This window comes from Pimephales promelas, chromosome 15 (genome assembly GCF_988280905.1).
Source record: "Pimephales promelas chromosome 15, fPimPro1.hap1.1, whole genome shotgun sequence".
NCBI lineage: Eukaryota > Metazoa > Chordata > Actinopteri > Cypriniformes > Leuciscidae > Pimephales > Pimephales promelas.
The window spans coordinates 34,123,366-34,150,745 of NC_142783.1; the positions used below are offsets into that span (position 1 = coordinate 34,123,366).

Consider the following 27,380-nt stretch of genomic DNA (forward strand, 5'->3'; position numbering starts at 1 on the left):
AGAACACACTCCACCTGTTAGTTTCTGCTCATCATATTTCAGCGAGACGTTCGGCTCAGAGAAGCACGGACCGTAACTCAAACTAAACAATCATGTTTCATGTATTTGACATTCAGTCCATCATTCGGCACACACTGTAGAAATGTTTCAAGTCTAATTGTTCTGAAGTCTAAAAACTGGCAGCTGTGGCTCTGACAATGCAATATAATGTCAGAGAGTATATAGAAACAGCAAAAGGTCATTTTTACTTCTTTACTGCTAAAGCAATATTGCTCTTCACTGCATAACATAATAAACTCCATAAAATTACTCATATTTTTGCTTATCTACTTTACTCTCTTTGCAACCTACATTTACTGCATATATTACATATATATATATATATATATATATATATATATATTAGGGATGCACCGATATGACAATTTTGTCCGATACCGATAATTCTCATATTTAAAAGCCGATAACCGATATATTGGCCGATAAATCTAAATCCACATTTTTTTTACATTTTCGAGAGGCTGATTATAAAAAAGTCTCCTCATTAAAAGCCAAGATTTAAGCACAATTATGATGTTCTTATTTTAATGTTGTGTAGCCGATATGACAGACTTGCTGTCACAAACTAGAAGGACGCAGATGGATGAGAGTAACCAGGTTTATTGAACAGGTGGTAGGGTAAACAACAGGTGAGTATGTAATGGAGAAAGTTTGGGGATGCAGCGGGAAACAGTCTGATGAAGTATATCTTATCTTGTGCAGGACGGAGAGACGGAGAGTGGAAGCAGCGGACGGATGAACAGGAGGAGACCGGGAACCAGGAGCAGATGAGAGGCAGACGGGGCTGATGCAAGCGGGTAAGTAATCCAGAACGTAGCAGTGAGAGTAGCGGGAGTCTGTAGCCGTAGTACCGACGAGACCAGACGGTGAGTGACTGTGAGGAGTGAGTTTATAAAGGGAGGATGATTGGGACGGTGATTGATGCGGGCAGGTGACGGTGATTAGAAGGCTGGGGAGCTGGAACGAGTGGGCGGAGTGAAGGTGTCTGGTGCTGACGCAGATGGATCCGTGACAGTACCCCCCCCCCCCCACGGCCAGCTCCAGCTGGCGGACGGGACCGACGACGGGGCACCTCCGCAGCACCAGACCCTGGGGAAGAAGGAGAGAGAGGGTTAGTGTAGGGCTTCAGCAGGGAGACGTGGAAGGTGGGTGCGATGCGGTAGTGAGCGGGGAGGACCAGCCGGTAGGTAACGGGGTTGATCTGCCTCTGTATCGCGAAAGGTCCGATGTATCTGGGACTCAGCTTCCGACAGGGCTGTCGGAGACGGATGTCCCGGGTGGAGAGCCAGACCAGTTGTCCGGGAAGGTAGTGAGGGGTGTCGGCGCGGCGAAGGTTGGCCTGGTTCTGGTGTCTCCGAACAGCCCGCTGGAGGTGAGTATGAGCTGAGTCCCAGACTCTCTCGCTCGTCTGGAACCAATGGTGGACTGCTGGGACGTCTGATGGTTCTCCTGACCAGGGGAAGAGTGGAGGTTGGTAGCCGAGTATGCACTAGAATGGGGTGAGTCCGGTGGTGGTTTGTCGGAGAGAGTTCTGTGCATACTCGGCCCAGGGCAGGTAACGACTCCAACAGTCCTGATGATCGTGGCAGTATGACCGCAGGTATCTCCCAATCTCCTGGATCTTCCGCTCAGTCTGGCCGTTTGACTGGGGATGATAACCCGAAGTGAGGCTGACGGTCACTCCCAGAAGGTTGAAGAAGGCCCTCCAGACACGGGAGATTAATTGGGGTCCTCGATCGGAGACAACGTCCTCTGGGATACCGAAGTTCCGGAAAATGTGCTGGAACAGCGCCTCCGCTGTTTCAAGGGCTGTGGGTAGGCCAGGAAGGGGAATTAGCTTGCACGCTTTAGAGAAGCGGTCTACTACTACTAGGATGCAGGTGTGATTGTCAGACACGGGCAGGTCGGTGACGAAGTCCACTCCGAGGTGGGACCAGGGTCGAGTGGGTATGGGAAGAGGGACCAGTTTGCCTTCTGGGAGATGACGGGGAACTTTGGCCATGGCACAGACTGAGCATCCTTTGACGAACCGGGAGACATCCTGGGCCATACCCGGCCACCAGTAGCGCTGTTGGACGAGCGAGAGAGTGGACTGGCTGCCTGGGTGTCCAGAGCCCGGAGAGGAGTGAACTGAGTCCATGAGGGACAGGCGTAAACGAGTTGGGACATAGACCCGTCCCTCAGGACCTCCCGGCGGAGCAGGTTCAAGCTGTGTGGCTTCGGCGATGTGATCATCCATGCTCCACTGAATGGGGCTGACCACCACGGCTGGAGGGAGAATGGTTTCGGACTCGAAAGGAGGGACCTCGGGTTGGAACTAACGCGAGAGAGCGTCTGCTTTCACATTCTTATCTCCGGGGCGGTAGGTGACTGAGAAATTGAAGCGTGTGAAGAACAGGGCCCAACGGGCTTGACGGGGATTGAGTCTCTTGGCCTCTCGGAGGTACTCGAGGTTACGGTGGTCCGTGATCACTGTAAAAGGGTGTTGGGCTCCCTCCAGCCAGTGCCTCCATTCCTCCAGCGCGAGTTTGATGGCCAGTAACTCCCGGTTGCCGATGTCATAATTCTGCTCCGCCGGGGACAGTTTCTTGGAGTAGAAGGCGCATGGGTGGAGTTGAGGTGGGTTCCCCTGCCGCTGAGAGAGGACCGCTCCTACCCCCGAGATGGAGGCATCCACTTCGACGAGGAACGGTAGGGCCGGGTCCGGAAGGGCCAGGGTAGGAGCGGAGCTGAAGGCGGATTTAAGGTCTTGAAAGGTGCGGGTGGCTTGGTCGTTCCAGGATAGAGACTTGGCCCCACTCTTGAGAAGGTCGGTGAGGGGAGAGCTGATGGGACTGAAGTTCTGGATGAACCGGCGGTAGAAATTGGCAAACCCCAGGAAGCGTTGAAGCTCCTTACGGGTGGTGGGTTGTGGCCAGTGGAGTACCGCTTCCACCTTCCTCTGGTCCATGGTGATTCCGTGGGGAGTGATGATGTAACCGAGGAATTGGATGGTGCTTTGGTGGAATTCGCATTTCTCCAGTTTGAGATAGAGGTGATAATCTCGGAGCCGGGTGAGTACTGTTTGAACGTGATGGATATGAGAGGTCAGGTCGGGGGAGTAGATGAGGATATCGTCGATGTAAATGATGACAAACTGGTTGAGGAGATCGCGGAATATCTCATTCATGAAACCTTGGAAGATGGCGGGTGAGTTGGACAATCCGAAGGGCATCACGAGATATTCGTAGTGCCCCGCGGGGGTGATGAAGGCGGTCTTCCACTCATCTCCTTCCCGGACTCGGATGAGGTTGTAGGCACTACGAAGATCTAGCTTGGTGTAAATGGATGCCCCTCGGAGTTGTTCCAGGGCGGCTGGGACCAGAGGAAGAGGATAGCGGAATTTGACAGTAGCTTGATTGAGGGTACGGTAGTCGATGCAGGGGCGCAAGCCTCCATCCTTTTTCCCCACGAAGAAGAAGCTCGAAGCGGCAGGGGACACTGATGGTCGGATGAATCCGTGGTCGAGAGCCTCCTGGATATACTCCCCCATGGCCTTCTGTTCCGGGATGGACAGAGGGTAGATCTTACCTCGCGGTACGACCGCCCCGGGCAGCAGATCGATCGCGCAGTCCCATGGCCTATGTGGAGGTAGAGTGGTCGCTTGGTGTTTATCGAAGACATCCTGGAACGCCCGGTAGGGAGAGGGGATCTCGGGAGGATGTCCCGCAGGTGGGCTCTCCACGGAGGTGGTGGAGAGGGGAACGGACGGAGTGGTGGCAGGGACGGAGGTTCTCGTCACAGATGGCAGACAGTGATGGAAGCAGTCCTTACCCCACCGTAGAATCTCGCCGGTGGACCATTGGACATGCGGGGAGTGGGTCTCCAACCAGGGGCGTCCCAGGATGATCTCGGCTGTGGAGCCCTCCAGCACCAGGAAAGATATCTCCTCCTTATGGAGCCAGCCGATCTCCAGTCCCAGGTCGGGACTACGATGTCCTACCCGGCCACGCCCCAGAGGTTGCCCGAGGATGGTCTGTACTTGCAATTTGTGAGGGATGGATCGTTGCCTGGTTTGCAGCCGGTCTAAGGTGGACAGAGCGATGAAATTGGCCGCTGATCCGGAGTCGATCAGCGCCTGAACTGAAATGGAACGGTTCAGATAAGTGATAGTGGCCGTAGTATATTTCAAGGAGGAAATGGGTAGTGGTAGGTGGACTGTACTCACAGCGGGTCGGGGTGGACGAATGGGGCAGGAGGCGAGTAGGTGGCCGGAGGCTCCACAGTACAGGCACAGACCGCTGGTGATGCGCCGATTTCTCTCGGACACGGGCAGTCGCGAGGCTCCAATGTCCATCGGCTCTGGTGCTGGAGGACTGTGATGACGGGGCGCTGGACGAGGAGGTGGGAGTGCAGGGCTGTCGAGCTGGCAGGCAGTGCGTCGCTGGTCGATGCGAATGGATCGCTGGATGATGCTCTCTATTCCAACGGTGTCATCATAAATCGCGAGCTGGAGGCGGATGTCAGAATTCAGGCCATGACGGTATGCGGTGATGAGCGCGCTCTCGTTCCAACCGAGAGTGGCGGCGAGGGTGCGGAACTGCAGGGCATAGGAGGCGACTGACGATCTCCCTTGCCGCAACCGGTACAGCTGGTCTTGAACCGAGATGGAATGTGCAGACTGCGAGAATACTTCGATGAAATGACCGGAGAAAGCAGTAAACGTCCGCGTAACGGGACCTCGATCTTTCCACAGAGCATGAGCCCAATTGAGTGCTCGACCTCGCAAGAGTGAGATGAAGAAGGCGACCTTAGATCGTTCGGTGGGGAAGGCGGATGGATTCATCTCCATGTAGAGCTCGCACTGCAGGAGGAAGCCGCTGCACTCCTCCTCCTCGCCAGAGAAGGGCGCTGGTTGGGCCATGGGACTGACAGAGGCAGATGGGGAAGAAGTGGTGACGGTGGCCGTGGAGAGTGCTGGAGCGCTAGTCCGGGGAATGGTTGGAGAGGGTGGGGTCGGTGTAGCGCTGGTGCTCGGGGTAGGTTGCAGCATGTTGTTGGTCTGGTCTTCTGTCACAAACTAGAAGGACGCAGATGGATGAGAGTAACCAGGTTTATTGAACAGGTGGTAGGGTAAACAACAGGTGAGTATGTAATGGAGAAAGTTCGGGGATGCAGCGGGAAACAGTCTGATGAAGTATATCTTATCTTGTGCAGGACGGAGAGACGGAGAGTGGAAGCAGCGGACGGATGAACAGGAGGAGACCGGGAACCAGGAGCAGATGAGAGGCAGACGGGGCTGATGCAAGCGGGTAAGTAATCCAGAACGTAGCAGTGAGAGTAGCGGGAGTCTGTAGCCGTAGTATCGACGAGACCAGACGGTGAGTGACTGTGAGGAGTGAGTTTATAAAGGGAGGATGATTGGGACGGTGATTGATGCGGGCAGGTGACGGTGATTAGAAGGCTGGGGAGCTGGAACGAGTGGGCGGAGTGAAGGTGTCTGGTGCTGACGCAGATGGATCCGTGACACTTGCGCTGCACATTTTGCACTTTAACTGGATTTTAATTTTTAAAGTGATTTCAATCGTATTTCCAGCAATTTAAAAGCATCATGTTGAACAGTGCGCATCTAAAGCGCCTCAGCTGAAGGATATAATACATTATTTATCGGCTTTTAGATATCGGCTAAATGTTCTTGTTGGGCCGATATCGATAACATTAAAAATGATGATACAGTATATCAGCCGATATCGATAATGTGGCCGATATATTGTGCATCCCTTATATATATATATATATATATATATATATATATATATGAAGAGTTCAGATGCAAAAGCCTCTAAATGCCATTTGAAATTTTCTTCTAGAATGATCATTTTTATCAAGCTTGCATATTTAAGTTCAGTGATTTCACTTAAATGGCAATGATAATTACCTATTAATTGTTATTTAAGTGAAATTACTGAACTTAAATATACAAGTTTGATAAAAATCATCATTAAAGAAGAAAATTTCAAATGGCATTTAGAGGCTTTTGCATCTGAACTCTTCATATATATATATATATATACATAAATAATGAAGTAATACACACACACATACACTCTTTTTGTTCCGGATTAAAATATCAAAAAAGTTCATTAATTTATTTATAGACTCATTAATTAATGAATTTGTAAAATATATATATATATATATATATATATATATATATATTATATATATATATATATATAATGCCAATTAATGTACAATAAGTTATTAATTAATGAAATGCATTTGTCTATATAACATGCATTTGCCACACTCTAAACAATGCTGGGGGGTTTTAACCCTAATTTGGGTAAAATATGGACAAACCCAAATGTTGGGTTAAAAGTTTTAAACCAACTTCAGCTTTCACTTTCAACTGTAAATTTTTTTTTTTTAATTACATTTTTAACCCAACATTTGGGTTTGTCCATATTTCACCCAAATTTGAAACAACCCAGCATTTTTTAGAGTGTATGATTAGGGGAATTAAAAAAAATCATATTTCATTTCATTTAATTATTCAATTAAATTCATTTCCCCCTCTTCTGATTGGCCTGTGCTGTTAAATAAAGTACTCCTGACATCTAGTGAACAAAACAGAGATTACAACGCAGAATTCTATACCCTATCATTCTTTATGGTATCATTTTTTTAAAGTGTGCTTTAAAATCCTGTGAATTATCATGAGAAATTGATAATTAAATCACTGCACTCTAAAAAATGCTGGGTTGTTTCAACCCAAATGTTGGGTTAAAAATGGAATTAAAAAAATTACGTTAAAAAAGATAAAGTTGAAGTTGGGTTAAAATTTGAAATTACATTTTTAACCCAACATTTGTTTTTGTCCATATTTGACCCAAATTTGGGTTGAAACATCCCAGCATTTTTTAGAGTGTGTTATATGATTGAGAATCAACATTAATCAAGTGCCATTGACCTTTATTGCATTACTGGAGATGTGAGGAAATATTATATTTGCATTGCATGCTCTCAGGACAGTTTCAGTTCAACTGTGTAGAATCATAATTTCTCTGTAATAATACACGTATATAATTTTTATTCAACTCCACTGAGAGATTCAAAAAAAAAAGTTTAACACACAGCACGTCGTCATTCACTCATCCGATAAAACGAACAGGGACAATCTTATTATCAAAGTGTAAAACCTGAGGACGTCCTGTGGAGAGTGTGGAGATAAATTATTCTTTCCCTAATCCGTTGATAATTTATGCAATAACTGCAATTCATCAATTTGTCACATGACCTCAAAGGACCTTACTGTGAATATCCACACTTTCCAGCTCTGCTTTCCCTCTTGAAGTCAGTGATTTATGATGAATATTTTGCTCAGAAGAGTTTCATGCACACTGAAAATTATAGAGATTTTTAATTTTCAATCAAAAACTGCTAGTAAATTTAGTCTACACACAATTCTAGGTGACTTTTCAAGTAAAGTTCAAGTATATCACTCACACTTTATTTGTAAAATAAGTAATACTTATAAAAAATACTATAATTTTAATGCTATATATCTAATTTAAATAAGTATTTTTTTTTACATTGCAACAATTCACCAGCAAAACATTAATACTGATAATGGGTTAAATAAAATATCTGAACTTTCTTTTTTTTAATAATTTTTTTTTATGATAAAGATTTATAAATATACAATATCAAATTTGTCTCCAATTTTTTTTTACATACATTACAGAGCATCGCACAGCGGTTTCTAAATGTTCTTGGAACATCCAGTTATTTATGTTATATATATTTATAACTTTATTTATTTTATTTTTTTTTGGTTATGTGAATGTTAAAGGTGCATTGCGCGAGTCTCTGAGTTTTTGCAAAACTACGCCCCCTCTGGCGACAAGCGAAACTGCAACCAAAGGTGTGTCTTCGCTGATACGGAGAATGGCGGTGAATACACAATCCTGCCAGACATCGCCAGAATCCCGAATCCCTCTTATTTATTTTACTGTGCAGGATTATAGTATATATATTATACAATAATATATTATATATTTTTAAAAATGTTGTGCTAATGTTTTGAGAACATTATTAAAGACCAGATGACTTGTATTAATATAAAACAGAAGGTTTGTTCATAACATTGAAAGAGCTGCCCACCTTTGAGTTCCCGTCCGTTTCCTTGAGCAAACCTGTGTAGATGACCTTATCACAGCGACATCTCCAAATAAACACTGACAGGCCTTTAGAGAACGCTAAACTCAAGCTCGCTCTTAAATCAAGCCCTGATTCAATCAGACGGCCCACATTGAGCATTTGGGCCAGAAGAGAGATCAAATCAATATTTACCTTAAATATTAATGCTGTTCAGAGTCAGAAACATGATGCAGTAACTAGTGCTCGTACCCGGAGCGGGTGAAGCGGGTCGGTTAAGGGCAACATCAGGGCGGCTGAGGTTTCTGCTGATTAGCACACACAACAACACTGAAAGTGCAGAGAACAGACGGAGAGCAATCCTGTCATGAAATATGAAGACTGGATTTCAGTCTCACAATCAGACAATCATGATCATCAGAGAGATTAAATAAAGTTCAATTTGAGGCGTCATTCTTTTATTGGCCTTTAATGCAAACGATGCCGAACTACACACTGAATCATGCGCTGTGATTGTGAAATAAATTGTTGTTTTATTAAACATGTAGTCAACTAAACCCTCTGGTGCTCGTCAGACGGTTCTGGCTGAAAGATTTAAACATTTTTTTAAAGAATTTTTTACTTCATCGGAATGGCACGAAACTTGGTAACAGAACGAACGAATCTTTTTCCGAGTCAAGAACAAATTGACTCGGAAAAAGATTCGTTCATTTTGATGAACGAGTTGAACAGGAGAGTCAAAATGAACAGGTCTATGCTCAAAATGGATTATAATAACTACTGTGCATAAATATAATTAAGCAAAATCCCATAGAAATACAAACTATTGATAAAACTAAAATAGTACGCTACAAAAAAAAAAAAGTAAAGAAAAAAATCTGTACCTTTGACCGCCATGTTTGAATTATCTCGTTTAATCCGGGAAAGTTATTCAAACGTACATTTTTAAGTTGAGATAACTAACTAATAACTATAACTAATCGCAACAATTTTTTTTATGGAGTGGGCTAGTGTTGGGTGTAACTAATTACTAAGTAATTACTTACTGTAATTTAATTACTTTTCCCTTGAAAATGTAAAGTAAGGGATTACTCTGTAATTTAATTACAGTTACTTCTGATGTAATTGAGGTAAATCAATCCGATCTCACAGCGATTCGTATGCATTTTATATGAGGTGTCTAAATATTACGACCGCACTCGTACAAATTCGTATGAATTATTGTAAAATATGTATGAAAAAAGTGTGAAATGTCATGAGATCAGACATAAAACAGTGGGTTTAACATCAAAATGTATTGTCTGATGCTAAAAAGTATGTTTTTATAATGTAACCTTCTCCACCTTGGTCAGTTTAAGGATAATTCATGCAATTTTATAGTATTTATTTGAAAGAATTAAAACAGATTCGTGTCTGGGATTTTGAAAGTAATTAGTAATTAAAAGTTCAAAATACTTTTTAGAGAGAGTAATTAGTACAGTAATCTAATTACACTGTTGAAGAGGTAATTAGTAACTAGTAATTAATTACTTTTTTAGAGTAACTTACCCAACACTCCGAGTGGCTATATAAAAATAACCACCACTTATTGATAATGTCTTTACACTAATGCTGAAATCTTCTGAAGTCGTGATGATTACGACGAGTTCGTCGTGTTCAAGTGTTTTGTTCTCGGAAAGAATAGGAATCATGGTTTATTCCAGCCTATTTATTGAGGAAATCTTATTAAAGCCAAATATTATGGATATTCAGCCTCCTATTCCTTCACAAAACAAACAATCACTGCACGATCTAGATCATTTTCTCAAATACAGCCTATTTTTGCTGTGCATAAATCATGTAATATGCTTCAAATGATTATCCATGTAAATATGCATCACTTAAATGACAAAACAAGGCGATGTTGTTGTGAAAAAAAACTAATAAATAATAAGTCACAGCGGCAATCATTCTCCCCTCTGGCATGTTTAAAGATTATGGCCCCTAATAAATGTGGTAAATATGAATGCTTGAATGCCCTTTAATATCACCAGAATGCACTTACAAATTACAAATATTCTCGGCTCTTTGACTAATTACTTTTATTTTGTAAAAGCATCAGCTAAATGCATAAATGTAAATGTGTATGTAGTCAAACATCATGATGTCAACTTTTGGAAAGTTGAAAACTACGATTCCTGAATTGGTTCGCGTTCCGAGAAAACACTGAGACCAACAGCCTTGCTTGAAGTGTGTGAATGCACGTTTGGACAGTTTGCATGCCAAATGCATGAATGTAACACTTGGACATAATCAGGTTCCAACAACTAAAATAGAATGTTTGAAAGCACTTTAGAACACAAGTGTGATTCCAGGGGATTCCGGATGAAGTGAAGGTGACTCGCATCTGGTCAGATCCGGTTCAATAAATAATTCCCGTCACTGGGGATCAGGGCTGAACGTGGAGTTGAACATGCCATGAAAACATGCTCTGATTTGTTGCAGTCAGCACTATGTATGGCTTTGAGCTGCAGACACTAAATGGGAAGTGAAAGGTGAGGTCACGGCTGACGGCGCAAGAACCAAACCAGAACCAGCCTGACCTGGACAACACACACAAATGATGGACGTTCAATTAAAAGCAGGAGATTTAAACACATTTCAGCATTTTCATACAGTGCCTATTTCATAAGAAATGTCTGTTGCTGCTAAAACAAATATCATTCCACTTTTTAAAAAACTTTTGCTGATAATTTACTCGCCCCCATGTCATCCAAGATGTCCATGTCTTTCTTTCTTCAGTCGAAAAGAAATGAAGGTTTTTGATGAAAACATTCCAGCATTTTTCTGCATATAATGGACTTCAATGGGGACCAAACGGTTCAAGGTCCAAATGAGAGTTTCAGTGCAACTTCAAAGGGCTTTAAACGATTCCAGATGATGAATAAGGGTCTCATCAAGCGAAACGATCACTCATTTAATAAATAAATAACAAAGTTTAGGTTTTATAAGCACAAACGCTCGCCTTGCTCTGTTCTGTGATGCACGTCCGTGACTCTCCTGTTCGAACTCGTTCATCAAAATGAACTAATCTTTTTCCGAGTCATTTTGGTTCATTCAACGAACGAAACGAATGAATTGACTCAGAAAAAGATTCATTCATTTTGATGAACGAGTTCGAACAGGAGAGTCACGAACGCGCATCACAGAACAGCAAGGCGAGCATTTGAGCTTATAAAACTTAAACTTTATTTATTTTTGAAATTAGTGATCGTTTCGCTTGATAAGACCCTTATTCATCGTCTGGTGTCGTTTAAAGCCCTTTGAAGTTGCACTGAAACTCTCATTTGGACCTTGAACTGTTTGGACCCCATTGAAGTCCATTATACGGAGAAAAATCCTGGAATGTTTTCATCAAAAACCTTAATTTCTTTTCGACTGAGGAAAGAAAGACATGGACATGTTGGATGACATGGGGGTGAGTAAATTATCAGCAAAAGCTTTTATAAAAGTGAACTACTCCTTTAAACACGTATTTTTCTCAAATATACATTGGCTACAATTAACGGCACTTCTTACAGAACTTCTTAATTATTGCCCTGATCTTTAGCTGGTTTGTTTTACAGACTCTTTCTATTTATGAAGCTCAACAATCTCTTGCTGCACATCAGAACTATATTCTGTGGTTTGACTCACTGTGAAGGATGATTAAGGGAATTTGGCCTTTGTGTTTCCTCATATTTATAGTTCTGTGAAATAAAAAGTCACGTAGACATCTTTATGTTCTGGTGTGCTATAAATATGTAAATTATGAATGGGAATATATCTCAGAGATATTTTACCCATAATAATTTTTAGGGGTGCCAACAATTGTGGACAACGTGATTTAGAGAGAAACACATGTATTTCATACAGTTTTTTTTTTATTCGCTTTGGTACTATTTTCATAAGTAAGGTGTACATTTTCAAAACTCTTAGTGCTAATATCACAACAGATCATCAAAAGTGCACTTTTTTCAAACATTTCATCATGTGTTAGTACAATTCACACAATCACAAAGTATCCACAAAGTGTTTCATCTGCATTATTGTTTCATTCAGAGTAACTGCCTTTCATAAAGCTCTTACTATCAAACTTTTGATTTGCGTCTCTTTTTGTTCAGTTTAATACTTTTGTCTATTATTTAATCCAACAGATCTTAATGGTTAATCAATGAATCATTTGGTAGATTTTCATTTCAGCAATATACAGTATATGGATTTTGAGAACTACAGAAATAAAATGTGTGTTTGTATGAATATTTACAGTAAATTACATTTAACCAGTAACCACACATGATGAATACTCATTATAGCTAATTGATTTCACATAGTGGTAACCACAATTGGCCACTATATACGTAAATGATTGTAGAGGATGTCTTTATTGCTCCTTCACTAGATTACATGATGGATATTTGGAAATGATAGATTATGTAAATGTTGGGTACTGTAAGTGTATTGCCTAATGTTACAGTAAAACTGTGTAATCTGTCTTTTACAGTATAGTACTGTAGCATATTCATTTCAGCACTTCTAAGGCCGATTTGAAACATGTATCTTGCATTGTTTGCTGTTGGATGAACTGATTGTTACACTCTAAAAAATGCTGGGTTGTTTTAACCCAACTTTGGGTCAAATATGGACTAACCCAGCCGTTGGGTTAAATTTTTACATTACATTTTTAACCCAACATTTCAGGTTTGTCCATATTTGACCCAAAATTGGGTTAAAACAACCCAGCATTTTTTAGAGTGTAAAAGTACTAAACTGAAAGAAGATCATATTGTTGTGTTTCAGTGATTAAACCAAATGTTCTCATTACATATTACAATTGTGTTTGAAATAATGATTATGTGGACTGAAAACATGTGCAACTGACTGAAAGCATTACATCAGGTTTTGAAAGATTGACTAGCTGCGTTACAAGTGTCATCAGCTGGATTTTTGTACTAAGAGTTTTGAAAATGTACACCTTACTTGTGAAAATAGTACCAAAGCGAATAAAAACAAACTGTAACGTGATTTTCCCCCACATTCATCAGTTTTGCGAAGACAGTGAAGCGGATCGAGACGCGATCAGCGGTGACTGATGATGACCAACACGTCAAACACACATGAGATCTCCTCAATACCTCAGATGTTTCTCCAGTGCCATTCGATTAAGAGTTCAGATGTTTCTCCTGAAATCTAAACCTCAGTAATCTCCTAATCCGACTCATTTACACATCGCTAAATACTGAAATTCAAGACATGTGGAGCTACAAAAAATGTGCAAAAAATTATATTTTGCATGAATTAAATGCATCTCACAATGAAAACAATGACATTCATTTTATGATATAATAGTAAAAAGTGTTAATTGCAATTATATTTTCACTTATTATTCAAATTATTAATGTTATGTGTCCGGTCTCTTATCAAATGAATAATGAATAATAAAAAGCAAAATAATAATGAAAGAAGACGATTTTAATTAAAAATATATACAAATAGAATAGATCAAATTTATAATTTGACTAAAAAATGTTTTTTGTTTTTTTTGCATTACAGTGATAAAAATTTAGGTCATACATATAGGGCTTATATATTTTTTCATTCAAAGTAGCCTACACTTTCTTATTCTTCCTTTGGTCCTGAAATATGAGTGGGACATTTTCTTGACACATTTAACAACAGCTAAAATCATTCAGCCATTTGTGATCACGTATGATGTGACACGACATGAAAGGTAGGAAGTGTGTGTGTGAGAGCGAGAGAGAGACAGACAAAGAGCCACTACATTGGTGTTTTCTCTCTGTTCCTCTCTCTCTCTCTCTCTCTCTCTCCTCACGTCGACTCGTTCCTGATTTCTGTGTTAACTCTGGATCTGTAAGGATGAACTCTGTAAATGTCAGGAAACCTGCTGTGAAAATCCCATGAGGAACTGAAGACACACTTCATCCAGGAATTAAACACGCCAGATCGTCATGGATCTTTCGTTTATGGCTGCGCAGGTATGAAATGTTTGACGTTACGTTTTAAAGATGCGAGCTTTATATGCACATCATCCGAGAGATCCTCCGCATCCGCTCAGCTTCTTCATGTCTCATGTGCAATTAACCACTCATTTACTTTACTGTGTGTGTGTGTGTGTGTGTGTGTGCATGAGAGAGAGACATTGTCAAGACGATCTGCTGAAGTTCCATCTGATCATCAGAACATTTTATTTCAAATAATATCAAAATGGGGGGAAAAAATCTAAAAAAATAAAAATGTTATATGAACATTATAAATGCTAAAACTAAACAATACATAAATATAAATTAAAAATAAATTGATTTATTTTCTGGGTCAGACTATATCTCAGTCTTCCTCACTGAAATCTGTGAATTTGTTCAACAGTTGAACCGATTCCTCACTTCTTGTGTTATTTGATGAACTTAGACTTGATTTGTCCACATCCATCACAGTGAAGACAGAACGTGTGAACGATTAAACGTTTTTATTTCTCATTTTTAGACAGAAAAAGAGAGATGAGATGGATAGTAAATGCGCGGTAACACAAATGCTCATTCGATGACTTTTTGAATGAGACGATAACACAAGAGCAACGGCACACACGCTCCATTACTGGAGGAAAAATGATTCATGAATCGAACGCTGTGATAAACGCTATTGTTCACAAACTCTTTGAGACGGGCACAAATAAACAGGCCTCCCATGAGGCCGTTCAGCAACACCAGCGGACAGCAGGTGCTGAATAATCACAATCTCCAACACCATCACCGGCGGCCCGGAGCTCACGTTTCACAGCAGGAGTGTATCTCGCTGTCAGCTCGGCCCCGGCGGGCACCGGCGGGCACCAGTGACCCTCTCCTGCGACACACTGCACACTTTCATCAGAACGTGTCTGCTAAATAACAGCATGAGTGTGTGAAGGCATATACAACTATTAGTGTTTCACAACAAAATGCTATTTCAGTCTTTCACTACAAGATGGCGTGTTTAATTCATTTAATTTCTTTGTGATTATTTGGGAAATTTAAAAAGCATTTTCTTAGGAAAGTGTTATTTCACTCTAAAAAATGCTGGGTTGTTTTAACCCAATTTTGGGTCAAACATGGACAAACTCAAACATTGGGTTAAAAATGTCATTTAAAAACATAACCCAATGGCTGGGTTTGTACATATTTGACCCAAAATTGGGTTAAAACAACCCAGCATTTTTTACAGCGTATTATTTTTGTATTTACTATTATAATTTGTATTACTATTTTGAATCAGGGTTTGTTTTTATATTTTTAGTATTTTACTCTAAATGTTTTTTTTTGTCGTTTTTTGTGGTTTAGAAAAAACTATTTAATTACATTTAAAGTTCTATTTATTTTTATTTAATTTTTATTTATTTCCAGTTAGTAATTGTAATGCTTCAACTTAAACTTATAACATTTATTTCGGTTAAATTTATTTTTATTTTTTTATTTCAGTTTTTAAATTTTCATTTCATTTTTTAAATTTTTTTAAATTTCATTTTTTTTTAGCAATTTTAGTGATTCAACTTGAAATGATTACATTTATTTAGCTTAAATTTATTTATATTTCACCTTTATTTTACTCATTTATTTATGGTTAGACATTTTTGTGCTTAAAATTATTTTATTTATTTAGGTTAAATTTATTTATATTTCAGTTTTAATTTTTATTGATTTCTAGATAGTGCTTCAACTGAAACTTATTTGATTAATTTAAGGGTTAAATATATACAGTATATATATATATATATATATATATATATATATATATATATATATATTAGTGCTTCTTCAATTATTTGCAAATTTTGAAAGATTGCAATAAGTTGAAGTTGAAGAAGCACTAATATATATATATATATATATATATATATATATTAGTGCTTCTTCAACTTCAACTTATTGCAATCTTTCAAATTTTCATTTAGTTTAAGTTTTTCAACTAATATTTAGATTTTATTTTATTTCAGCTTTATTTCAATACCAAATAGATTTGGTAAACGATAATAATTCTGGAGAAGATGCATTTAATGCATTGACTCTGAAATATGGACACTGTATTATAAGTATTATAATTATATATTATTATCAAAACTACATCTATTGTTGTTTTAGGATTTCAAAAAAAATAAAAAAATAAATAACTTTCTTTTGATCAAATGTTTCAATTGCAAAGTGTGTGCATGCTTCCAAATGAGTAAACGATCTAAAGCAATGGCATTCATACATTATTAATTCGCCTTGCGGTCACTGTACAGTGTACAGTAATGTAGGGGTCATGTAAACTGATGCATTTCTTGCTGTCAAGTTTATTTATGAGCTGACCATGAATCCAGCGCTTGAAAAATGAGAACGGAGTGCCTCGAGAACAGGAGTAGCTTGCTTTAGTAATTTATGAACTGTATTTCAGTGGCGTGATGTTTTGAGACTGTTTACTTCGAGCTGAAACCACCTGAGGTTTGATTTTACATCTCAAGAGGACCGTTCATACATTACATAAGCACTCGAGACTCCTCATTTATACTTTATAAGCTCGTATCATAAACACAACATTAACCAATGATATGTAAATACCATGGTAAATACATTTTTTAAAAATCTCTTTAAAAATCAGTATCCCATCGCAGAGGTTTTTGTTGTTGTTTTGTACCCCAGAAGATTATTAAGGTAAACTTACACCTTTTTAAGACCAATAAATTCAATTTAAGGACTTTTTTTTTCATCAATTTTACAAAAAATCTGAGCTTTGAGACATTATTGAGATCTCCTCTGAACAGCGGTAAATGACCTGCCGCACTAACGCAGCCGTAATGACAAACTGAAGAAAATAGAGTCATTAAAAGAGTTCTTATTCCAATCATATTCCTCTCCTCTGATTCATACGAGTGTGGAGTTAATCGAATCAGCTCTGTCGAGCTCACCAAAATTGGACAGTTGAAGACTGGAGAAATGTTGCCTGGTCTGATGAGTCTCGATTTCTGTAGAGACATTCATGAGAACATGGATTCATCATGCCTTGTTCCCACTGTGCAGGCTGGTGGTGATGGTGTAATGGTGTGGGGATGTTTTCTTGGCACACTTTAGGCCCCTTAGTGCCAACTGGGCATCGTTTAAACGCCACGGCCTACCTGAGCATTGTTTCTGACCATGTCCATCCCTTTATGGCCACCATGTCCCCATCCTCTAATGGCTACTTCCAGCAGGATAATGCTCCATGTGACGAAGCTCCAATCATTTCAAATTGGTTTCTTGAACATGTCAATGAGTTGACTGTAGTAAAATGGCCGCCACAGTCACCAGATCTCAACCCAATAGAGCATCTTTGGGATGTGGTGGAACGGGAGCTTAACTCTAACCCTAATCTCCATCAACTGCAAGATGCTATCCTATCAATATGGGCCAACATTTCTGAAGAATGGTTTCAGGACCTTGTTGAATCAATGCCACGGAGAATTAAGGCGAAAGGGGTCAAACACAGTATTAGAATGGGGTTCCTATAATCCTTTAGGTGAGTGTATTCCCTGGAAGCTGCACAGATGTGTCGCATGGCCTCTGTCTGACTGAGCTGATGTGCACTCAAGAAAATATCACTTTTACCCTCAAACCGCGTTTCTTCTAGTAGTGGAAGTCAGTCATGTTGTGGCTTGAGGTCTGTTTCTATCTAGTCGCTCTAGTCTCCTGTCACAAACATCACAATGCCTCACTGGAGATCAAGTGAGGTTGAAAACTACACCTTCTGCAAATGAAATCGCCATAAATAATGGCTTTCCAATCAGAGATGAGGAAAAGATGACCCAAAAGTGCTCTAAAAGGAGTCGTTCACTTTTGAAAAAACTTTTGCTGATAATTTACTCACCCCCATGTCATCCAAGATGTCCATGTCTTTCTTTCTTTCTTCAGTCGAAAAGAAATTAAGGTTTTTGATGAAAACATTCCAACATTTTTCTCCATATAATGGACTTCAATGGGGTCCAAACGGTTCAAGGTCCAAAAGAAACTTTAAGTACAAACTGCAAACTGTTCAAAGGGCTTTAAACGATTCCAGACGATGAATAAGGGTCTTATCAAGCGAAACGATCGCTCATTTTATAAATACATAACAAAGTTTATGTTTTATAAGCTCAAACACTCGCCTTGCTCTGTTCTGCAACGCACTCCTGTTCGCACTCGTTCATCAAAAAGAACAAATCTTTTTACGACTCATTTGGTTCATTCGGCGAAAGAAACGGAGGTAATTGACTCGGAAAAAGATTTGTTCATTTTGTTGAACGAGTTCGAACAGGAGAGTCACGAACGTAGACCACAGAACAGAGCAAGACGAGCGTTTGATCTTATAAAACTTAAACTTTGTTATTTATTTATTAAATGAGCAAACGTTTCGCTTGATAAGACCCTTATTCATCGTCTGGAATCGTTTAAAGCCCTTTGAACAAGTTTGTAGTTTGCACTGAAAGTTTCTTTTGGACCTTGAACCGTTTGGTTCCCATTGAAGTCCATTATATGGAGAAAATCCTGGAACGTTTTCATCAAAAACCTTAATTTCTTTACTACTGAAGAACGAAAGACATGGACGTCTGGGATGACATGGGGGTGAGTAAATTATCAGTTTCTTCAGGGAACGAACACGTCACAATATTCCTCATTATAATAATTCATGCGCAGGGGCGGGGCCTGGTAAAGTTAGTTAGGAGTGTGTTAAACTGGCGGTTATGGAAAGGGGTGGGACATTTCCCAAACACACTCGAAGCGCTCGACCAATCACAACACACTGATCCAGCCGACCAATCAGAGCACAGTGTGCTTTTCAGAAGGAGGGGCTTCATAGAGACAGGGAGTAAACAGAGCGTTACTGACAGACTGGGAAGAGAGGAGCCGCAACAATGGAGAATTTGAGGAGAATAATCAACATTCAAGCATGAGAACCTGTTCTAGTAGAGCCTGAAACACATCCAGACTTAAAAGGACACCCTCTTTATGCTAGTATTCAATCACCCGTAGTGTTATATACTCAACATGTTACTATATGTTCTGTCAAGGTCTCGCTTCCCACTGAAACAAAGGCTCAGTTGTATCTAAGCACGCCGCTGGGAATCAGTTTTAGTGTGTGTGTGTTCGCTAAGAGCTCATGCAGGAGAAACGCAACACCTGCTCAGGGCTTTCCATCACATCCCTGTCCACTTCTTTACACCACAGGCTAATGTTCTTCTGACAGTCAAAACAGATTTGAGGTTTAAACTCATATACATGATGAGGCACATACAGTATATAATACTTAAGAAAAGTCACGATGCAACATTTATGTACAGTGGCCACTTCATTCTTAAACACGTTCTCTTTGATATTTAATACATTTAGACATTAACTGTGACTTCAGTGTCCAAATACTTTAGAGGACTGCTGTATTTTCCACTCGAGTAATTCCGTGCAAAAGTAGGTCAATTATATTGGAAAAGCTCATTAGAATGATGTGTGGATTTAATTCACATTAAGAGCTCTGAAATAAATGTATTTTTCATACGGCTGTAATGAGGCTTTTGTTTAAAGCTCGTTCCACTGCCGTCTGTCCGTCGTGTGCAAGTTACATTTCTATTCCAGCTTTAAAGGCTTAAAGGCACACTATGCAGGAATTCCGTTTTTGTCAAACAGCGACCCCTAGAGTCACAAAATAAAATTGAAATCACAAAATAAAATGCCCAAAAACGTGTCCCTGCTTGATATAAACGGTAACCACTGATGAACATGATGAGAGAGAAAAAAACTTAGAAAAACGCTTGGCAAAAGATCTCCCACTAGACCATTAAAGAACTCGAACAAAACTTGCGGATCGATGCATTTATTTATAGGTTGAGCATAGAGGCTCGTTCTCTTTTCCTTTTCTTAGTCTCTTCTGACCACGTTTTCTTTGCTTTTTCCATCGACGAGTATCCCGTCAGAAATGCGCGAAATGAGTGTCTTCGTGCTTGACAGCTGATTAGAAAAATGATTTTATAGAAGTGTTTTTGTTGATGATTCAAAAAATGATTTTTTTCTTTTCCTGTCCAGCGCTTTGATCAACTTATGGTTGTTGTAAAGTGCTATATAAATAAAAATTGATTGATTGATTGAGTGGTTGATGTGCGTTGCCGTAAAGCGTGTCGTGATTCTCGCGAAATTTGTCGGGGGCGCTCCTTTCAAACTTGCATTGCTGGTTTTTCCAGCAGCGTCCCCCCTGAGCTTTACTACCAGGATGATTCTCCCTACTATGAGTTTGTTTACCACCCACATGACTTTGAAGCTGTTATATTAAGGTACAAATCTTGCATATTGTGCCTTTAAATATTGAAATTACATTATAAAACTGTGAGTGGGTGTGTTTTATAAAGAACAAGTTTTAGGCTGAATCCCAATTCTCTGTCTTACCCCTTCCCCTTTCCCTAAGTTTTGCGCGTTCACGTGAGAGGAAGGGCTATCCCAATTCTCATTTTGATCTAGGGGTAGGGGTAAGGTGAAGGGGCATATACCCCTTAAAGGTATAGCGGAGGATCTTTCCGAATTTTAGAGAAGACCCGCCCTCTCCAATTTTTTAAAAAAATGCACATGCACAAACACAACACTCTTGCTCCCGAGAGCTAGGGAACGTCTATACGCCTTGCACAATTATGTTGCAAATTCTAAACTAACTAAAAAACATTCATAAAAAAGACAACATGTCAAATGCCCTTCCGTGTTTTATTTACTTATTATACTGATCGATTGAGTGACCGAGGACTCAAGACATGATATGTACAACCCTGTATCACATGAAATACGTTCTGAGGAAACTATTTTGCAAATCGCAATTACGTTACATGGCAACATATAAGCAGTGCTATTACGTTGGTCCTTAACCTAATATCTCTCATTGTTAATACGTTATTTTTATACATAGTTGCATATGGAGAAGTAGCTTGTTGCATTTGTGTAATAATAAACACACAAGATTTTAGAATATTTCAGCGTGATACCATTTACCATTTTGGACAAAAGGCTACTTTAGACAAATTGAGATGTTTACCGTGTCTATGCGGTGCATGACTCGTGCCAGGGCTAGCATTGTAGCTTGCATTAACTTTTACTAGTGATTTTAAATGGATTTCTCCAAATAGCGTGACAAACTTTACCTGTGTAGTAGAATCTTCCCGACTGCGGCATCAGTGAGAAGCCCAACCTGTGCTTTTAGCGCACGCCAGTGTGTGATATTCACCCAAAATCTCTCTGGTCTTGTTTCTATATTCTGCGGCCTTTCTCTTCTTATCATACACTTAGTAAACATTTTTTCTCTTTCGACCCTCAGCCATTTTCAAAGGAATGGCTGAAACCGTAACTCCGACATAATACACCTGAAAGTGAAAACTACATAGGGATGAGCACGTAGCCTACGACGGCCTTACGTAAACATATCACCAGAATGATTGACACTTAGGTGGACCAATAGTATAGACTACCCACCCGGAAAAAGAAAATCCTCCGCTATACCTTTAAGACCAAGAATTTTCGTGAGCTTACTTGAAACCAAGGGGTAAGAAATTCACTGCGCAACTGGCAACAATGGCGGGCACACCATCCAGAGTTGAAAGTTTTTTCACTTAAATTATCGATAAAAAAAATATGACCATCTTGTTTTGTGCTCTACACAGTTATGTACATATATATTTGCAACTATGTTGTTTATTGAAACGTTTTAAAACTTTGCTACGCTAGGCTATGCTAACGCTACATTGCTGATTTGCACAATCAGTCCCACATTTCAAGATCACCCAAAATGTCCAGGATTCAGCTTTTGCTTTCTACAGTCGCCATTCATTACGTGTACATTATTTGACACAGACAGTCAGCTTCTCAGATGACGCATTCAGCTTCAAACTGATCCAGACTGAGACGAAAACACGGGAATATTAGATCAACAATACATTCAGATTCACCGATTTAAATGTATGAATTCAGTCCGATTTAAACAACACCTTGTGCATGTAAACATAATGAATATTGAAGGCAGAAAGCAAAAGCCCAATCCCGGACATTTTGACGGCATCTTGAAAGTTTCGAGAAGTTCGTGATCAACACTTGTCGCCCCGAGTGACACAGACGCCAGTTAAGGACGATGTAAGATGACGTGGTGTCTCATTTCATAGTGGTATGTTTGCACTAGCGCTTACCACTCGGTTTCGAGGGACAAGGGCTAGGGTTAAGACAGAGAATTGGGATTCAGCCAAAATGTTGACTCTCCATCTCTCCATTAATACAACCAATACAATATTGTTGGTTGTATTAATAACCAAACCTCTCTCTCTCTCTACAGGATGAAGCACCTGTGGTTATCGCGTGTGGCTTTTAGGCTTCTATGTTTATGCATTTGGCAGATGCTTTTATATTGCATTCAACTGGTACACTTTTACATTTAATCATACCTTGCTTTCACCGAGACATCATACGGTACATACAGTAGAAATTAAATGAATATTTTTATCATTCCAGCAACCTGTGCTGTTGGGCTTTGATTATCTCAACCAATAAATCACTCTAACTTCTCTCTTCCTAAATATCTATGGCACATTAATTAAAGCCCAGTTCCCTCTGCAGGCCTCGCGTGCGTGTGTGTGAAAACACACTCAAACACGCGACTCATGTGCAACAGTTGTCATGAGACAGTTCTCCCTAACGGTGCCATTCAAAACAGACATGAAGATGCTCTGGGAAACAACATTCTGCATGTTGATGTGCTTAATGGTTCAACATATGGTTTTACTCCTCAGCGTCAGGCTGTATAGAAGACTGTGCAGAAATATATAGACTATGCATCTTTGAAAGCAAAGGTAGACAGACAGGAGTCAAAGGGTTAACCAGCCTAACCCAGTCGGGGTGATCGAAACTGTGTTGCTGGATTAGAGAGATCGTGCAGTCAGGCATCAGCTATCCTTAGTTATGAAGAAAAGAAAAACGTTCATTTTGTTTCTATCTGTGATTTAATCAAAAATAGTGGAAATGCATGAGCTTCCTCTCCAGGCTCTAGATCCACTCTGAAAGTCACTTTGTGATCATTTAACCGCTTCATTTGAGAAAATATCATCATGACATGAACACACGGAAACTCAAAAGGTCTTCGCGGCAACCCGTCAAAATAAAAGTTCGGTTTAACTTGACAGAAATGTATTACTGTTGTACAGTAGAATATGTCCTAATGTAATAATACACTAATCCAAATAAATTATGCATTTTTTAAACAAAACTGAATTTAAGGAATAATCCATGTTTTAATTTTAACAGTAAAGCTCAATGTGCAGCATGCTATTTTACAAAAGTTTATGATAAATGATAAAAAAATTTGTGTTTTATGGCTTCATTTTATTACCAGCAAAAACACAAGGCAAGGCAAGGCAAGTTTATTTATATTTCACATTTCATACACAGTGGCAATTCAAAGTGCTTTACATGGAAGAAATTAAAGTAATCAAAAGAAATCAGAATAATTAAAACAGTTTCGAATAAAAAAAAAATCATAATAATAAAAATAAAATACAGTAAATAATTAAAACAATTTAGAATCAAAAATAAAATGAAGTACAGTAACAGTCGGACGAACAGTGGCACAGTGCTCATTCAGTAAATGCAATCAATATAAATAAAAACAGTTAAGAGTAAAAATAAAACACAGACACAGAATTAGTGTGGAATTTCTTTCATATATATTTTTTTTTCTTAAATGTTCATAATACATGATTTACATTCATTAGACATGCTTTTTGATTGCATTTACAGTATTTATTCTCCCGAGTCTTTCTGGTAGAAATACTTTTACTCAAGAATAGCTCTCGAGTACTTTTTAAGTAAGTTCGGTGATGTGTTTATTTATACATACATATATATATATATATATATATATATATATATATATACACACACACATATGGTTTTCTTTCTCTCCATATAAATATGTATATATCCGCTCTGGCGAAAACAGTGATGTCATGATCGTCCAGCTCAGTTCAGGTCTCATGTAAAGCGTGACCTGTTGACCTCTATCTTTCAGCTCCCGATGATGAGCGGCGCGTTCATGGATGCGTCTCCGGTGGACGACTGCAGCACAGAGCATTCGCTCTTCAACTCGACCGCGAGTGTGAACGCAGCGCCGGCTCCCTCAGCGCCGACACCACAGGAGGAGCAGCGCGTGTCCAGCGACGCCGTCTGGCTCTGGATCGCCATCATCGCCACCATCGGCAACATCGTAGTGGTTGGAGTCGTTTATGCTTTTACCTTCTAGGGATCGATTGGAGACTTTTGGTTTTCTTTCTCTCCACCGTCCACAGACCTGCAGTCCCACATGCACCTGAGGGACGAAGAGTAGCGGCCTTCGCTATTAACCTGAAACCAGCCTCAAAACTGGAGGGGGAAAAGCCCCATATCGGCAGTGTTGTGCAAGTTACTTCCAAACTGTAATACATTAGGTATTACTTGTTACTGTTATTTAAAAGTAATTCATTACCTTACAATATTACTGTCCCAGAATTGTAATGCGTTACATTACTCATGTATTACTTTTGAGTTACTTTCACCAAAATAACTAAGTAGAACTTAACTTTTGGGCTGTAACGATATGCAATATGAAACCGAAATCGCGATTCACCACATCCACGAACCTACAGAATCGCGACACACCTCTTCCAACTCCAGCGTTATTCTCCTTACCGTCCAGATCCAATGCTGCCTTATTTTTAAATTAGGCTATTAGTATAATTTGAAGTTAACATTATAAAATACGTAGACCTACACCACAAAACTAGTTGAGGATAAATTATTTAAAATTGGGGAAGTCCAGCATTATGGACATGATGACATTTGCAGTCAAAACTTGAAATAAACATTCTCAGAAAATACATGCATTGAAACGTATATAGGCTACTTCCTTAAAGGACTCCAGACATTAGACAAATATCAGTCTATGTTTTATTTTTAATATTAGGGAAAAGACACACTTTCATGCGTGACAAAAAAATAGGAGGCAAAATATATTTTTTGTAATTCTGTTAATTACACTGCGCAAATCGGATGAGGAAGGGTTGGCTCTCCAGTCTCCATAGAACTTAAAATATTCATTTTATTTGAGTTTTCGTGTTCGCATTTATGAGGAAAAAACAATGTTACAGACGCGACCGCTCTGAACTGGCACTAAAAGACTGCTTTAAAACTTTCACATAGTCTGTTGCCTTTAAGAAGTAAAAGCAGACAATACACTGTAATACAACTGTAATACAAGCCTCACTGAACATGTAACGAGTAAAATATTACTGAAAATTGATTAGTAATGCCTTACACTACTGCGTTACAGCAAAAAGTAATATGTTACTGTAATGTATTACTTTTGTAATGCGTTACTCCCAACACTGCATATCGGTAATATCGGTTCATTTATAATGTTATCGTTATCGGTCTGATAAGAAAATTGTGTGTTTGGGACATTGATTTTAAATGGTGAAACTTTTGTTTTGTAATCAGACTCTCAAAAATTACATAAAAACGTGGATTTAGATTTATCGGGAGAATATATCGGTTATCGGCTTTCCAAATATTTTCTTAGAATTATCGGTTATCGGTCAAAATGTTCTTATCAGTTCATCCCTAATAAAAATGCATCCATAAACCAAGATATGTTGGTCTCAAAAAAAATGTCTCTGCATAAGTTGTTTTATAAGCAGTATCAAACAAGCAAAAGTGCCGCTTTATCGAATATTAGCACATTTGCAAATGCGATATTGATTTTATACAACAATAATCAAAAAGTTAATAGGCTATCAGATGACTTACATTTAGAAAAATAAAATTGTTATGACACAATACTGTATTATTTTGCCAACGAAAATAGTTTGAAATAGTAGAGGGACGAACACTGAATACTGTTTTTGTTTTCGTTTGTGATTGTAACAATAGTTCTGGTTAAAGAGATAGAATGAGTTCATAAATATAGACTATAAAGAGCGAAATATGAGTTACATTGTAAATATAAAAAAATTGGTCTGTCAAAATGGCTGAAAAACTACATGTATAACTACGAATGTTATACTTAAATATTAGTCATAGGCCTATTTGAATTGTATTATAACTTAAAAGGGGGGGAAATCTTTTCTCCTGAGACCACAAGAGGGCGCAATGAACATTAAATTGTTTATTCAAATGTTTATTCTCCGACTGTTTCTTTGAAACGGACCCTAAAAAATTGCCTGTGGGGACGAATTAAAGAATTGACTTCGGCTGGTCCAATGAATCGTAATTTTTAAACATTAAACAGTGGCATTTCTGTGCAACCAGGGTTATTTTAGTCAACTAAAACTAAAAACATAACACTTTTGTTTATTGAAAATCAGTGTTAAGTGAAAAAACTTATATAATTTCATACAAAAATGACATTTTTAAATAGTTTCCAAAGAAACATTTCTTATTTTCATTTACTTTAACATGAACATTTTTTTTACACAACCAAATGTGAAATTTTGAAACAGAAAGACTGAAATAGTATTTTCTAGTAAAAAGTCGACCAAAAATGTGTAACTTTTATTTAATAATTTTTTTATGGACTAAAGCCTGTCTGTATTCATGGTGTAAAATGAATCAGGCTGGAAATGATAGAAAAACTGTTTGTTGTGTACTTGAGAGAACCATCTTTATTTTTCATAATGAGAGTTAAAGATGCCGTTTCTGTTGTAACCTGAAAAATGCCATTTACTATTAAAATTTTAATAGCTAATATCCTTCATTTTCTCTGTCACCCATTTCCAGAAACGATACACAGATGATTATATCGCTGATATTATGAAATAATAACCTGATATCCTCATTATGAGCTCATTTGAATATGATGTTTTTCTTTTTAACAAGCAATCTAGTGTCATTCATAAGCTCTCGTATTCCTCAGCTGTCACTCAAACGACATGATATCACTGTCCACATGCATTATAGATCATTTAGATTTAATTTCCAAACCTCCCATGATGCATCTGTGCAGACAGCTTGTATGTTAAATGAGTCCTACCAAACTTTACCAATACAGACCGTCAAACTCACTGCAATCCTGAGCAAATCTGGTCAGCAAGTTTCTGTGCATGAATAATCTAAAACCCTCTGATGATAATGATGACAGTG

General features: G+C 39.1%; 2 protein-coding genes across 2 annotated transcripts in view; both read left to right on the plus strand.

The window, feature by feature from the left end:
• LOC120473281 (zona pellucida sperm-binding protein 3) overlaps positions 1 to 27,380 on the plus strand; it is a 194,702-nt gene that overhangs the window by 44,727 nt on the left and 122,595 nt on the right.
• Positions 14,100 to 25,044, plus strand: c17h14orf132 (chromosome 17 C14orf132 homolog). The gene is made up of 2 exons (XM_039662930.2): positions 14,100 to 14,213; positions 24,277 to 25,044. Exons 1-2 carry the CDS (start codon positions 14,187 to 14,189, stop codon positions 24,505 to 24,507), a joined length of 258 nt encoding a protein of 85 aa, XP_039518864.1. The 5' UTR covers positions 14,100 to 14,186; the 3' UTR covers positions 24,508 to 25,044.

Excerpts from the sequence above, each read along its gene's own strand:
- c17h14orf132 (XM_039662930.2), top strand. The coding sequence starts at position 14,187 with ATGGATCTTTCGTTTATGGCTGCGCAG. Across the intron at positions 14,214-24,276 it reads TTTCGTTTATGGCTGCGCAG|CTCCCGATGATGAGCGGCGC; the intron begins GTATGAAATGTT and ends TCTATCTTTCAG.